The sequence below is a fragment of the Sceloporus occidentalis genome, unplaced genomic scaffold (assembly GCF_023333645.1).
Source record: "Sceloporus occidentalis isolate IW3139 unplaced genomic scaffold, rSceOcc1.0.p SCAF_7, whole genome shotgun sequence".
Lineage (NCBI taxonomy): Eukaryota > Metazoa > Chordata > Lepidosauria > Squamata > Phrynosomatidae > Sceloporus > Sceloporus occidentalis.
This window is the reverse complement of record NW_028316987.1, coordinates 77,073,173-77,087,210: the sequence shown is the minus strand read 5'-3', so window position 1 is coordinate 77,087,210 and position 14,038 is coordinate 77,073,173. Positions and strand designations below refer to the sequence as shown.

General features: G+C 40.8%; 1 protein-coding gene across 1 annotated transcript in view; it reads left to right on the top strand.

Moving 5' to 3' along the window:
- The window catches only part of MKX (mohawk homeobox), a 72,452-nt gene that overhangs the window by 19,165 nt on the left and 39,249 nt on the right, over positions 1-14,038 (top strand). The window contains exons 3-4 of the mRNA XM_089533438.1: positions 2,846-2,999; positions 6,259-6,594. Coding sequence (XP_089389564.1) covers positions 2,846-2,999; positions 6,259-6,594 — 490 coding nt within the window. The remainder of the gene's footprint in view (positions 1-2,845; positions 3,000-6,258; positions 6,595-14,038) is intronic.

Below are 14,038 nucleotides of genomic sequence, written 5' to 3'. Positions count from 1 at the left end.
TCTGAATCCTGGCTCCACTATTCCCCATCTTAGGCATTCCCACGCCTGAGGGGATGGCTGATGGCTTCCATGGGAGTGAGCTGATGAATTTACTCAAGGTTTCAGACTGAACTTTAAAAGAGCTATACAAGTTGCTAACATTAGTGAAGTGGGGTTGAATTCAGCACCTTGGGTAACTTAAAGTCTGAAGGAAAGCATGATACAAATTCACTCTTTGTGACAATGAAGCCACCAGTTGACCCTACATTCCTCACACAGTGACAAGCCACAAACACTTTAGCACTCTCTCCTCAGGGTATTGTTGCCATCAGAATCTTGCCAAGATCAGCTTCCACAATGGTCTCTCAATTAGGCTGTTCTTCTAGATCTGAAGTTTCCTTCTCTCTAGTGTTGGCAATAGTGACCAGCCAGTGGATATGCATATAATTTATTACCCTTATGCTTTTATTGAATTAAAAGTTAGGATGCGATGTATGTGTATTGTTCACCACTTACCAACCTCCAGCACATTAGCACTTACAGCTGCAGTTTTCTTAACTCTTAACAAAATGTGAGCAATCTAAATCTTTATTGTGCAAATACAGTCTTCTCTTTCACAGATGGTCTCACTCTCTGCTTGCCAGTGGCATCACTAGGTGTGTGTGGTTTAAAAATGTGCCGTTATACCAAGAGAGAAACTGTGTGTGATAATCTCCATTGTCTTAATTCTTCATCCACTATTGGTCCCATATATGCATATTATCAAGATCATTCTCCAAGTAGATTCTTCCCCTCATCTATAACTTTCTTTCACATAGCAAGGTTAAGGCTCTAGAATCTAGGCATTTTGTGGAGATTCTCTGTATACTTGATTAGAAGTATGAAAGCTTCATGTGTATGCCCTCCTCTGCCCTGCAGTAAGAGGCAGGGACAGCACTCACTGTTCAGGACTTGGGGGGCAGTCAGCAGCCTGGGCAAGAAAGCAAAAGGTGGTTAGGGCACCTGGATGATGGTACATCTCCCAAGGGCAAGCATTCCCATAGATCAGCAGGGCAGCTGGATTTTGGTACTAACATCCCCCTGAAGAGTATCTTGTACCCTTTGGTGAAATGTCAGACCAGGCCTGGCACCTTGGAGACACCATGTAGTAGCCATAGCTGGAGTCGCCTTTCCTTTTCTTCCAGCCCTTGAATTGTGGTGGGCTTAAATGTCAGAGAGACTCCATATTGTAAAATACTCCCATCCACAGACACACCCTCCAAGAAACTGAAGTTTCTGATCTCCTCCCACCTGCTAGTCTCTCATTTCTGCACCAGCTTTTCCCAAACAGGAGCCCGAAGATTACCAGTAAAAAGCCACTGGATCAAATATTTCTAAGGCGGGTTACAGACCGCCGCCGCTGCTTGCTCCGTGCGGGAGCCGCAGCAGCCATACCGCACGGCTCCCGCACGGACCAAAAAAGAAGCTCCAAAATGGAGCTTCTTTAAGCGGCGCCGCTATGACGTCGCGACACGTGCGGACGCACAGCGTCCGATACGTAAATATGGCAGCGGCTGTGTGGAACGGCCGCCGCCATATTGTACGTACAGAATACGTACTACGGTTAGGGGGGTTCAGAAGCACCGCCCCTTCCTAACCCTAGTACGTATTCATTACGTACTAAATGGCGGTGTGTAAGCCGCCATAGAAGATTAAAACTGTACTAAACTAACTACAAAATTAAAACATTTTGAAACAGCCCACACTCCTGCCTTGTTACTTTCTCTGCCCACTTCTCTTGCTGGCTGCCCTGGCCCAGCCCTCAGGTGGGGGTGACATCATGAGCTGGACACTGGAGCACTTGGTGACACCAACCCTAGTGATGCCACTGCTGCTCACCATTCCCTTCCACTCTCAAGACCCCTGAGTCCCAAACTTGCCTAAACCTTTCTTCAAAGGGCCTGAACAGACAGGTCAAAATAAAGCTGCTTCGGGTCACTTTGGAGGTATGCTGTTTAAATGGCACACTCATTTTAAGAGGCTAGAAGCTGCGCCAAAGCCGCACTCCAGTGCTTAGGACTGGAGCGTGGCTTCTGGCATCTTAGGAAGTATGCATCATTTAAACAGCATACCTCCAAAGTGACCCAAATCAACTTTATTTTGGCCTGTCTGTTCAGGCCCTCAATCTACAATTTTACGACCTGATTCTCTCTGTCCACATTCCCATCACATCATTCTGATAAAGCACTTCCATCCTCCTACACTTGTCATCAACTATATACAAATTTCCTTTCCACCTGATATTCAATGCCAGCTGTCATTCAGTCTTCATGCATCCCCCTTACCTTACGTAGCATAGAATATCACAATACAAAGACACAAACCACAGTATTACTTGCATAGCATCACAGTAAGCACAGCAGGCAGAAGCATACTGCATGACAGGGCCTCAGAAACACTGAGTGGCTAGTGCTCTTAATCCCTGAACTGCTGTTATCTGCCATATCTCATATTTGCATGGAATACGAGGAGCCTGGTCATTATAACTTCCTGTATTATTCCAACCTGAATTAATATAGTGCTGTCTTCTGCTCTTCTTTGTGCCTCTGGCTGCAGAACTGCAAAGTATGTTAGAGCCAACTTATATGTTGCTTTTTAAAAGCAGTAATTTATAAAGTGACATTCAGAGGTTCTATACATTTTCAGCGTTCACAATGCAAATATAATACCCATATATCAATTATGAACAGTCTGTGCTTCTGTCTTCTATCATATGTCCTGTAATGTACACAAATGGAGAATTTGGAAGGGCTCTCTCATTCTTGCTCTCTGTCTCTGTGAGTCTTGTGACAGAAAGAAAAAACTGATGTATTTGTCTTTTATTTAGGTATCTAACTGGTTTGCCAATGCAAGGCGTCGTCTCAAAAACACTGTCCGGCAACCAGACCTCAGCTGGGCTTTACGAATAAAGCTTTACAACAAGTATGTTCAAGGAAATGCTGAAAGACTTAGTGTAAGCAGCGATGATTCATGTTCAGAAGGTTTGTTTTTAATATTCTTGTAATGTTGTCCCTGAAAATCAACTAAAACTGAAAATGGCTGCTACTTTTTGAGAAGAGGGTACTCCTGCATGCTGTGTTCCCAGTTCTGTTACACATTCTCACAACATGCATACATTTTTAAATTATAAATAAAGAAGCAGCCATATGAATATAGTTGGGAAATCTTTCTTTATGTTGGAGTACAATTTCCAGACTCTTTTACCCAGCATGCTCACTGCAGGGAAGTTGCGGGAGCTGTAGTCCAAAAAAAGTAACTTTTCCTAGCTGTGTACATGAGGCTTTTGAGGAAGGTCAACTGCACATGTCTGGAGAAAGTATATCCTCCATAAGGAATCCTGGACTAAGAACATATTTCCTGTATCTCAATATGCATACCCAATACCTACTTTCTTTAGGTATAAGTATAGCCCAGTACTCCAATAGGTATATCCCAATACTCAACAGATATCCCCCAACAGGAATGTTATGGCATATGCTAAATCCATGGTCCAAGATGTGTTGTTGGCTTTGCAGGGAGAGGTATACTTTGAGGGAGCTTCTCTCAAACCTTTGGACATGGCCCATAAATGCCCTTGTAGCCATGCACAATTGTAGTTCTTTGAACACATTATCTCTTCTTTGGATTCCAATTAGCATTCTAATCAAAGTGCTGTGTGTCTATATGTGGTTTTGGAAGATCACTGGGCATGGACAGAGAATGAGATTTGCTTACTATCATAACTGTTGTTGTTTCCACTGCTGTAGAAACAAGCTGCTTATGAACCTGAACAATGGCTTCTCTCAGTGGGAAATATTGTAGAAAGAACAGTAAACAAAACTCTTGACTGTCCATACCTACATTGAAACATGGCCTTTTTTGTCATCAGCTTTTAAAGGGGTGTTTCTTTATATTGGTGGTACTGTATAACAGTCTTGTTTTTTATGTTTTGGAGTTAGCAGTTGGTGTAACTCAGGGATGGGGAACATGTGGCCCACTCAATTGTTTTGCAACAACTCCCATTCTTACCAGAATAGCCAATGACAAGGGATGATGGGAGACCCACAAAATCTGAAACACCCCATGTTCCCCATCTTTGGTGAAACTGGTGATATGCAAAGTGCTCTGCATGTGTTTATATCTTTACTCGCGTCTATAAGTGGTAGGGTTCAGCTGAACATCAGATCACTTTTAATTATGACAGAGATTCAGCAAAGAAACACATCGCCTGGGGGAAGGGGTACTGAGCTCTACCTTGCTAGGAATCTTTAAGCAGGGAATGAAAAATCACCTGTTGGGAATTACCTAGTTCTCGATTTCATGCACTGTGCAGGCAAGTGAGCTACATGCTCTACAAGGTCCCTTCTACCTCTCCTAACCTACTAGTTCTGGACAGGTCTCAAATGAATATTATCTAGGGGGAGAAACTCACCCTGCCTATTCATAAAACAGTATGTGGGGAGAGAACAACCTCCCTAGATGGTTATAGCCAAAGGGTCGAATTTCTTATTTACTCTGTGTACTTGGAAGTCAACTTGCAGATTTATCAGCTTTCTCAAAAAGCTGAAGTAGGTAATTGTCTCTGGGTAGCCACCAGCCATCGCTGGGTGCAGGACTTCTCTAGTTTCCATAGTCTTGGCTTGTGTACCAGCAGACTCCCTTTTGGACATATGATCTATGCTGGGCCATAGCGGGAGGGCCTGTTCCTGTCAATCACTGAGTAGAATTTAGGTAGCTCTGTCTATTGTGTGAGACTGGACTTTCTATTTTCTAGCTTGTTGCTTGCTACTACTGGCTCAGCACAAAAAAGGCAGGTCCATTTAGGACGAATATAGAAAGCTACTTTTTGAAAGTACTGTATATACTCATGTATAAGTCTAGAAATTTAGGTCACAAAATGGACCCAAAAAAACTGAGTCAACTTATCCACGGGTCAATTTAAGTAGTGTATCTTAACTCTTAGTTAAAAGAAGGAACCATCCCCTGGTGAAAAGCAGGAGTATAATATGTGAAGCACCGACCCCCTCTACTCTCTCATCCATCCAGCCTTAAGAGTAAGCACAAACAGTTATGTTTGCTGGACTTTTGTAAGTTCTTTGACATTGTTTTGCTTTGCTTCATCCTTTAGATCCTTTGCTATATGCCCCTAGAGTTTACCCTCAACCTATCCATGGGTCATAGCAAAATCCTTATTTTTGGCCCTGAAACTTGCCCTTGACTTATACATGAGGTCGACTTATAGTCGAGTATATACGGTAATTCATTGTGTAACTCACAACAGAGCCCACAAAAACAAATCATACTATTAAAAATAGAGATAAATTTTAGTGATTTGTTTGTTGCTCATTATACAGTTGTCCCTCCCACAAATCGGAAAAATTGCAAATATTCAAAGCCCATTGGTTAAAATGGGCGTGTGCTCCTGTGTGCAATGCTGTGTGCACACCTCAGATGTATGCGCCATTTTGTCCTTCCATGCTTGCTATACACAAAGGAGAGAGAACGCAGACTCCAAGTCTGCAAACAGGGAGGGATGAGTCTATTGCTTGTTACTTTTTAGTTCTGGGGGGGGGGGGGGGGAATCAAAAGAAGTAAAAAAATAGCCTAACATCTGAGGGGGAAATCCCCTGAAAATGCTTCACAAAGTATTTTTGCCCACTAAAAGTAATACCAAAGAGTAATATAGAAACTTTACTTGTTATATTGGCAGTATATGCTACCAGTAATTAGAATGTTTTGCCAAAGGAACATTAATATGTCTCTTTGAAGAAGTAACAAGTTACAAGTGATAATACCGTACGTCATAATGCATCCTGATCCCCCTATACAGATTATCATTACTGGCAAGGTGCCAACAAGACTCCTGCATTTAATCATTGGTTTATCATACTTAGTAAGTAATCATACTTAGATTCCAGTCATTCCCAGATGATACATACTGCACCATATACCTGACCATCTGTCTTCATAAACTGTCCATCAGCTAAAATAGTATGCTGTTCACAAATCACTTTGTGTACTTCATATCAAGATTAAATAGTGTCTGAGGAAAAGCTCCTTTCCCTTAAATTGGGAGGAGGGAAGTATCTACGAATTTTTGGATGGGGAAAAGAATGTGACTAACAATGTGTTGAAAGGATCTTATGAAAGACAATTATCATGATGTATTCTGATCTCACTTGTCCTTTAAAAGCTTCATTATGAATTTAAAAAAAAAGATACATAGGTAATGCTTTTCTCTGATGGGTCTTGTTTCTCCAGATGGTGAAAACCCTCCAAGAAGCCATATGAATGAAGGGGGTTACAACACACCAGTTCATCACACTGTGATTAAAACGGAAAGCTCCGTAATAAAGTCTGGAGTAAGACCAGAAGGGAGTGCCAATGAGGATTACGTATCACCCCCCAAATATAAAAGCAGCTTGTTGAATCGCTACCTGAATGACTCATTGAGGCATGTCATGGCCACAAATGCTGCCATGATGGAAAAAACAAGGCAAAGGAATCATTCGGGATCATTTAGCTCCAATGAATTTGAAGAGGAACTGGTGTCTCCATCATCCTCTGAGACTGAAGGCAATTTTGTCTACCGAACAGGTAGGGTATTGTTTCAATGGCTGATGACTCTTGTTCGTTCATATAATTGGGAAACTGTGGCTGCCAGTGGTGCTAATTGCTTTTCTGCAAAAAAATATATGCACTTTCATTAAAACAAGTAGTAGAAAATGTAGTCATCTGTTTAACAAACTGGTGACATAGGTCATAATTCTTCACTTTTTGCAAAAGGTTGAGAGTGAATGACTTACATCAGTACCTTCCAAAATGTCTATCATAAATATGTGTGAAAATAATTCTAAACTTCCAGCTGAAAATACAACCAAGTAGAATTTATTTGCCTGCTGGAAATATGGTGGCTTAATGAATGATTAAGAAGAGTCAGGATTAGTGCCAGTTTATATGATACACAAAGAATGCATACAGCAATTTACCCCATTTATATTATAGCATTATTCAAGAAGTACAACAATACTTGGACCACTGTTAGTGTAGTACACAGTGATACAGTATAGCACACAGTACCCACCCCTCAAGTTTTTTTATATTGTGTCTCAACATCATTCTTGTTCATTGATCAAAATGCATGCACTCCAACCTAGTCTTGACTTTACAAGCCTTTTAAGGCTACATATTAAGTACAAGCAGTTGATCTTAACCCAAAACCAGCTTTCATAACCAGAAGGACAGGTTCGGATAAGCAGAATCTGTGGCATTGCAACAGACTGTTTTGGTGGAAAACTCTTCTTTGTCCACAGAAAGGAATTACTTGCCACAGTAAGGCTGTTTTTAGTGAACCTCAGTACAGAATGTAATAGATTTTGCAGACCTTAGATATTCCACACCTTAGTTGTCTCATTGACTCACTTTGCTATATACACTCCAGCAGTGATTCCCAAACTTTGGTCCTCTGCATGTTTTGGACTTTTAGAAGCCCTAGCCAGCTTGGCCAGCATTCAGGAATTCTGGGAGGTGAAGCTGAAAACATCTGGAGGACCAAAGTTTGAGAACCACTGCCTTATGCATTCTTCCTTGCTGTATCTTATAGATTAACCAGTTTTATTTAGTATAATCTTTCATGGACTCCAGCATACCACATGGGATATATAGAATGTATCTTTATTTTTTTAGATTTGTATATACAGTACAGAGAGAGGGGGGACTGGACATGCAATAGGTGCCAGCAAGTGATTTTCATAATAGTTATCACTGCATTTATACGAAATAAAACTTGTTCATCTTTAAGCTGGCACAAGACTTTGTTCGTTTTGCTCCAACAGAGTAATATGGCTACCACATCTGGGAATTCCTCATTGCATTTATCCTCTCTCACAACAGGGGCAACATTTGTTTGTGCTCTGTAATCTTAGCCGGCATTTTTTGGTCAACAACTGGGTGGTCAGTTTGCAAAGGGAACTTGTAGCACATTGGGGAGTCAGAAAAAGAAGTTGGAGGCTGTACTGACCGGCGATAAACACCAGCATTGGGGTGGAGTGGGGGTGCAGCAACCACATGCCTCACACCCCAACTCTGACCCCATGCCGACATAACATTGCACCCCCCACCGCACAGCGGGAGGCATCACAGCACTCCATTGGCACCAAAGGAGCACCAAAAAGCCATGGTGCCGGCAGCTATGGCGCCTTTCCGTAATGCAAAAAGGAGCCGCTTTTTGTGTCTCCTTTTTGTCCCCGGAAAGGTCACACTGGGGCTGGGGCATGCAGTTGCCGCAGCCCTGATCTGGCTAGGAAAGGGGCGGTGTCCCACTGCCCCTTAGAGGCTGTCTGTACAGCCCCTAAATCTGCTTCATCAGATGCATGAAATGAAGTGCCTAGGAGCTTGCAGTTATGAGAAAAGATGGAAGCTAGAATTTGCTGTTATCACTAAAGACAGTTTGCTGTTAAAATAATTTTTTTTATTTATATCCCACCTCACTATCAAATGGAACTCAAAGTCGCTTACAGTGTTTTAGTGAAGTGAAAAACCATAAAGAGAGGGAAAGAGAAAGTCAAACATATGGAGTCTGTTACCTCCAGGTACATAAGTGGGGGAGAGGGAATGAGGAAAAGAAATGGGAGAGGATGAGATTAAACCTGAGACTCATCAGTCTGTGAACAGGAAAAAAATTATATAAAGCAATAGGGCAGGAATTCCTTAAGTTTCTGCTTTTATCTTTGTTGCCCCCCTAATGCCACCTAGTCACTTATGCAAGCATTGTTGTATATTTTAAAATTTCTAACAGTAATGTGAGGCCTCCAGCTGCATCTTATTTGGCTATGCAGACTTTTCCACTCAGTTCAGGATGTAATGATTTACCTCACTGGAAATGGGCAAGGGGAGTTATTTCAGGAGAACACATCTTATGGGCCAGGTACAGCTCTGAAAAAACTTGGAGAGTGATACTAATGCTATCATGTGATGGCTAGAAACTCTAGTGGGCTTTTGTAAGATTATCACAAAGTCCTGATGGGATAAAGGCACATTTAATTTTAAAACTGGGTGTTACCTCATTTGCCATTTACCGGGTGAATGCAAGCCATATGCAGCCCGGATCCCAGACATGCTTATCCAACAGTTTTTCAAAAACGAGATTTTGCCATTTTTGAACAGTCGCTGGATAAACGTGTCTGAGTTTTCGGCTGCATATGGGTTGCATTCACCCAGCCACTGGTATGTGTGACAAGAACCGGTTTTAAAATTAAATGCACTTTTATCCCATCGGGGATAAGGCACTTTAAAATCAATGCAATAATCTCCTTGATCAGCATAGACAATTCTGGACAATGGTCTGCTTTCATATGAGAAACCTAGTAACTATATATGGACTATATAATGTTTTATATATTGCTTGGCTGTTGCATCAAGAATACATTTTGGTTCTTTAATGTAGAGCGTGGAAAAGTTACTTTGGGGACTACTGTTCTAAAAAACCCACTAGCCAACATGTCAATGGGCCATAATGGGTACCAGATCAAGGTTGCATTAGACCTGTCTAATGCTGAAAACAACAGGTGACCAAATACCAATGAGACCCATGGATTGGAATGTGCCTTTGTTGAATCCATAAATGTCGCTTGTGGGATTCACTCATCCACTTCAGTGCATTATTACAGGTCATCCAATCCAATGTTACTAATTGTTTCAAAATCCTTTTTGCAAAGGATAAATGTTGATTTATCTTCTAGAAATCACTCTCCGGTTTTAAACTAGTATTTGTTTTAAAGTTTTGTGGAGATTCTCTGTATACTTGGCTAGAAGTGAAAAACACCATGTGCTGTTTGATTTACTCCTCAAGAGTTTTCAGCCTTCCGTAGGACTTCCACTTGACGACAAAATGATCAGAACTTTCCAAGCAAGCCTTGAGCTGAAGGGACTAGTTGGGTGCAGTTTGGAGTTTTGCGTAGAGTAGGAGCTGTGGTTACATAGTTAATCTTTTCCAAGTGAAATCTCTTGGTTTTTGAATGCTATTTTTCAACATTCCAAGTGCATTTGGTCTACATTATGTGATAATCGTCTGCCAAAGTTCAGTTTTAAAATGAGTGTTGTTCGAATAAGCACACAGTAACTTAAGACATGTAAACTTCTGGTTTTCTATACTTATACAACTGGAATTTTAAAATGGGCATAATCTTGAGTAATACAATTCATACTGGACTCTGCTTCTTGCCTGCCAGCATTTTAACTCTGAGTTGTGGGTAGGGAAGACTCTTTTAATAACCCAAAGTAGCTGTAGGATAGCCACCAGTGCATTAACAAGCTGGATGTTTGGAAAAACAAGCTAGAAATGGTTACATGATCACTCTAACCTTCTTGTTTTTTAACACATGCAGAATCCTTCCTATTTAACATGTAGTGAGGCATATCTTTTATTACAGCAAGCTAAACTCTGAAAATGTTTAACCCTTGTGTACAAGGAAGGCAAATTTTAGTCTCCAAGAAGCATGTTTTCTTTTGGAAGACGCACAGAGCTAGACCAACTAGCCAGGAATTCTAATCACTGTCATTTTCTACAATGTCCTTGAACAACATACTACCTTTTTTGGTAGGTTTCCAGTACACACAAAAATTATTTGCAGAATACATCTTGACCTGCAAAGCTTCTCATCAGTTCAGGATTCTCCTTTTTAGGGTTTTCTGACACTTGAGTAACATGCTTTTTGACCATTTTCCCACTATTTTTGCATATTCTTTCCACCTCGTGCTGTCAAGTAGCATTCCAAGTAGTTTCCTTTCCAGTGGATGGGTCAGGTCCATTCTTATTCAGTTCCAGCAGTTCTGCAATATTAGATTATCTAGCACATTAAATTATTTTGACGAAGAGTGGTTTCAGATAGTGCTTTTATCATATCATTGTCTTGCTTTGACAGGCGTTTCACATGATCCAGTTCTCTGCGTGTAACCCTCCCTTGTCTTTTTGCTCCCTCTTCCATCTTTTTTTCTGTGGAAAATCTGCTAAGAAGAAAAAGATGGAATAACTGCCATATGCTTTCTAATTGCTAGCATGAGGAGCCCTCCGTCTGGAAACACTCACAGTATAAATGAGTTGTTTCGATAATGATGTACTGGCGAGAGGAAATTTTTTTGAGTCTGCTTACAAGGTGAACAAGTTCATGGTCTTGAGAAAAAGGATTTGATATTAAATAGGTTTAGCTCACCAAATGCACACTTGTTATGGTTAGGAATTTGTCTTCTTGTTTCACTTTGGCCCTTTCTGATTTCAGTTTCAACACACAGGAGCTTGCTGTTTAGTACTGAAAGTAAGATACTGCAATTTGAAATATGGGGAAGTGAGGAAAGATGTGCATTCTGGCCATGTCTCCTCTCTAACTTTGCGATCAGCAAGGGACTTGTAAAATGCTCATTCTTAAAAAAACAAAACAGTAGCCCTCGTCTGCATAAGCAGGTTCCCCACATCTAGGGAGATGTTTTAGACATCCTCCCCAAATTCAGGTCAGCATATCCAATGGTCAAAGATTATAAAGTTTATGCTCCAATATCAGGAAAACACTACAACTTATCTGATCTACTATATTGGGAGCACCAGGTCTTGGCTGGTCCTTCTCATGGAGCCACTCCTGGCAAGTAGATATCTGGTTATATGTCCCAGAGTAGACACATTCCTTGTGGACTGGCTGCTCAAAGAGGCATCACTCAGAAGCTTTGGCTGCTCATGTGTGGAAAGGACACTAGAGTGTCATTACCTGGCACATAGCGTTGATGGTCAGTCTCAGATGCAATGTGTTGAAGCAGGTCAGTTCTACCTCACTGCTAAGCAGACATAGCCTTCATGAGTAGGTTTCTTTCTCTAGATTGGTGTAATTTATTGCAAGATAGGGGAAGAAACACTCTAATGTCAGTAGCATTTATTTCCATGCAGTGTATCAGCAGCTTAATTTGCACCTGTGTTTTTTTAAAAATTTCATTGGTATGAAATGAAATCAATAACTGGGGAAGAATTATTGTGTGGATCCATGGACACATCAGCAAACATTGTGGGCTTCAGAATTTTCATATAATGTAAGCAATTAAAAACATATCGTGTACTCATTTTTTTAAAGATCTAATTTTAAAAACAATGTATGTGCTGCTTGGTTGGTGGCATTGCTGGTGTCCTCCTCTGTCTTTCATTTCCCCTGATTTTATTGATTTGTTATTGTTTATAACAGCATTGTTTTCGTATTCTGGGATTTATTCCTGGAAAATTAACGTAATGCCTGTCAATCAAGGAGAGAGGGAACCAGTCTAGCTTCCCATGGAAGAGGGTTCCACAGATTAGGAGGGGACTCTGAGCTTGGAATCTTGTTATGAATTGCTTTTGGGAGAAATGTGGGATCTAAATAAAGAAGTACATAAGTTAGGGTTGCCATACATCCTCCTTTTCCCGGACATGCCTTTTTGTCAGAGCTAAGATTTCTATTTGGGTGGATTTTTTAAATGTCTGTGTTTTCTTACAAGGGCTAGACCAGATGAAGAAGGTAATCAGATAGCAGAGCTGTGAGTGGGGAAGTTAAAATATGGTGAGGGAAGCCCCCAATGCAGCCAGCCTCAGTCCTTGGGGACTCATTAGCTTCCAGCGGAAAAAGTGGTGAAAAGGAAGACTCTGGTCTAGTCAAGCTTATGTATGGCCTTTTCTGGAGGCTATGATTAAAGGTTGTGATTCTGACCTTAAGTAGGCTTATTGACTGACTACTGAGGAAGGGATTTCTAACAATTTGGTGTTGTCCATTTTAGCCGATCTGTTTTTAAATTTATTTTGAATTCAATGGCATTTTAACATTACAAATCATCTAATGAAATTTTGGCATGGATGACTTTTCATCAGTTTTCTTAGTTTTTCTCTATATTGGTTTTGTTGTGGGTGATCTTGAGTTCCAGTTCTGGGGAAAGTTGGGATAGGCTAAGGCATAGATAAAAGCATCGACATTACAGAATTAGAATACAAGTAAATAAACTGTCATATTAAAACCCAGCTGTGTTAAGAACAATTACAAGCATAGCCATAAAGAAAGTACAGTTTGGATGTATGTGCCTTCAAGCTGCCTGCTGACTTATGGCGACCTCATGAATTTCATAGGGTTTTAGGCAAGGAATACTCAGAGGTGGTTTTGCCAGCTCCTTCCTCAGAAGTATGGTCAGTACAGTACCCACCCATTAAACGCCCCTTCTTCAGCCACCAGTCATTTGCCAAATATGTTGCCTGAAAAAAGTCTGTGCTTCTGTTGCACAACAGATGAGAAGGAATGGCTTTGAGGTCAGAAGCTGGTGGTTCCAAATAGAACTTAACACCTCAGGTTCAGGGTATATTTGGAAACAGAGTCCTCTAACTCAGTGCTCATTGCCTCTTAGCCACAAGTGAAACAAAGGAGAGCTGAAAGGGTGAGAAGGTTCTTGGCTTCTTTGATTCATCTGAGTATGTGTTTCTCAGAGGACAGACAAGACAGAGAAAATAAAAATGAAGCAATTCAGATTGGGAGATCTGGAGGGAGCTGCTTTCAGAAAATCATCAGGCATCTAGAACTTAATGACTGTGATCTATTTTAGGTGTTTATACTTAGGAGAATTTTGTGGCTCCTGGAAGCATTCTTACTTTCTTCTTATTGTTGCTTTCTTATTACTAAATTTATGGAGTTTTACCTCCAATATCTTCCATTGCAATAGACTGAGCATCACAATCCCCAGCGGCCCTTCTTAAAGGTTAAAGTGCTCTGAATATAACTGAAAGACTTTTCAGTACGTGCCAGATTTATAGCTATTCTATCTTATCTGCCTTGCCAACTTTTATTTCTTCCCATTAACTTTTACAAAATAGAACATGCTTTTTTTTAAAGAAGCTGAGGCTATAAACTCAACTCTTTCTTTGGAATCATTCAAGCGCATGACAAAAAATCCTCATGTCAGCCACTTCTGAACATCTGAACTGCATTTCTATGAGAAGTATTACAGATTTTTCTTAGGAAATAGGCATTGAAGACAAATGCCTGGCACT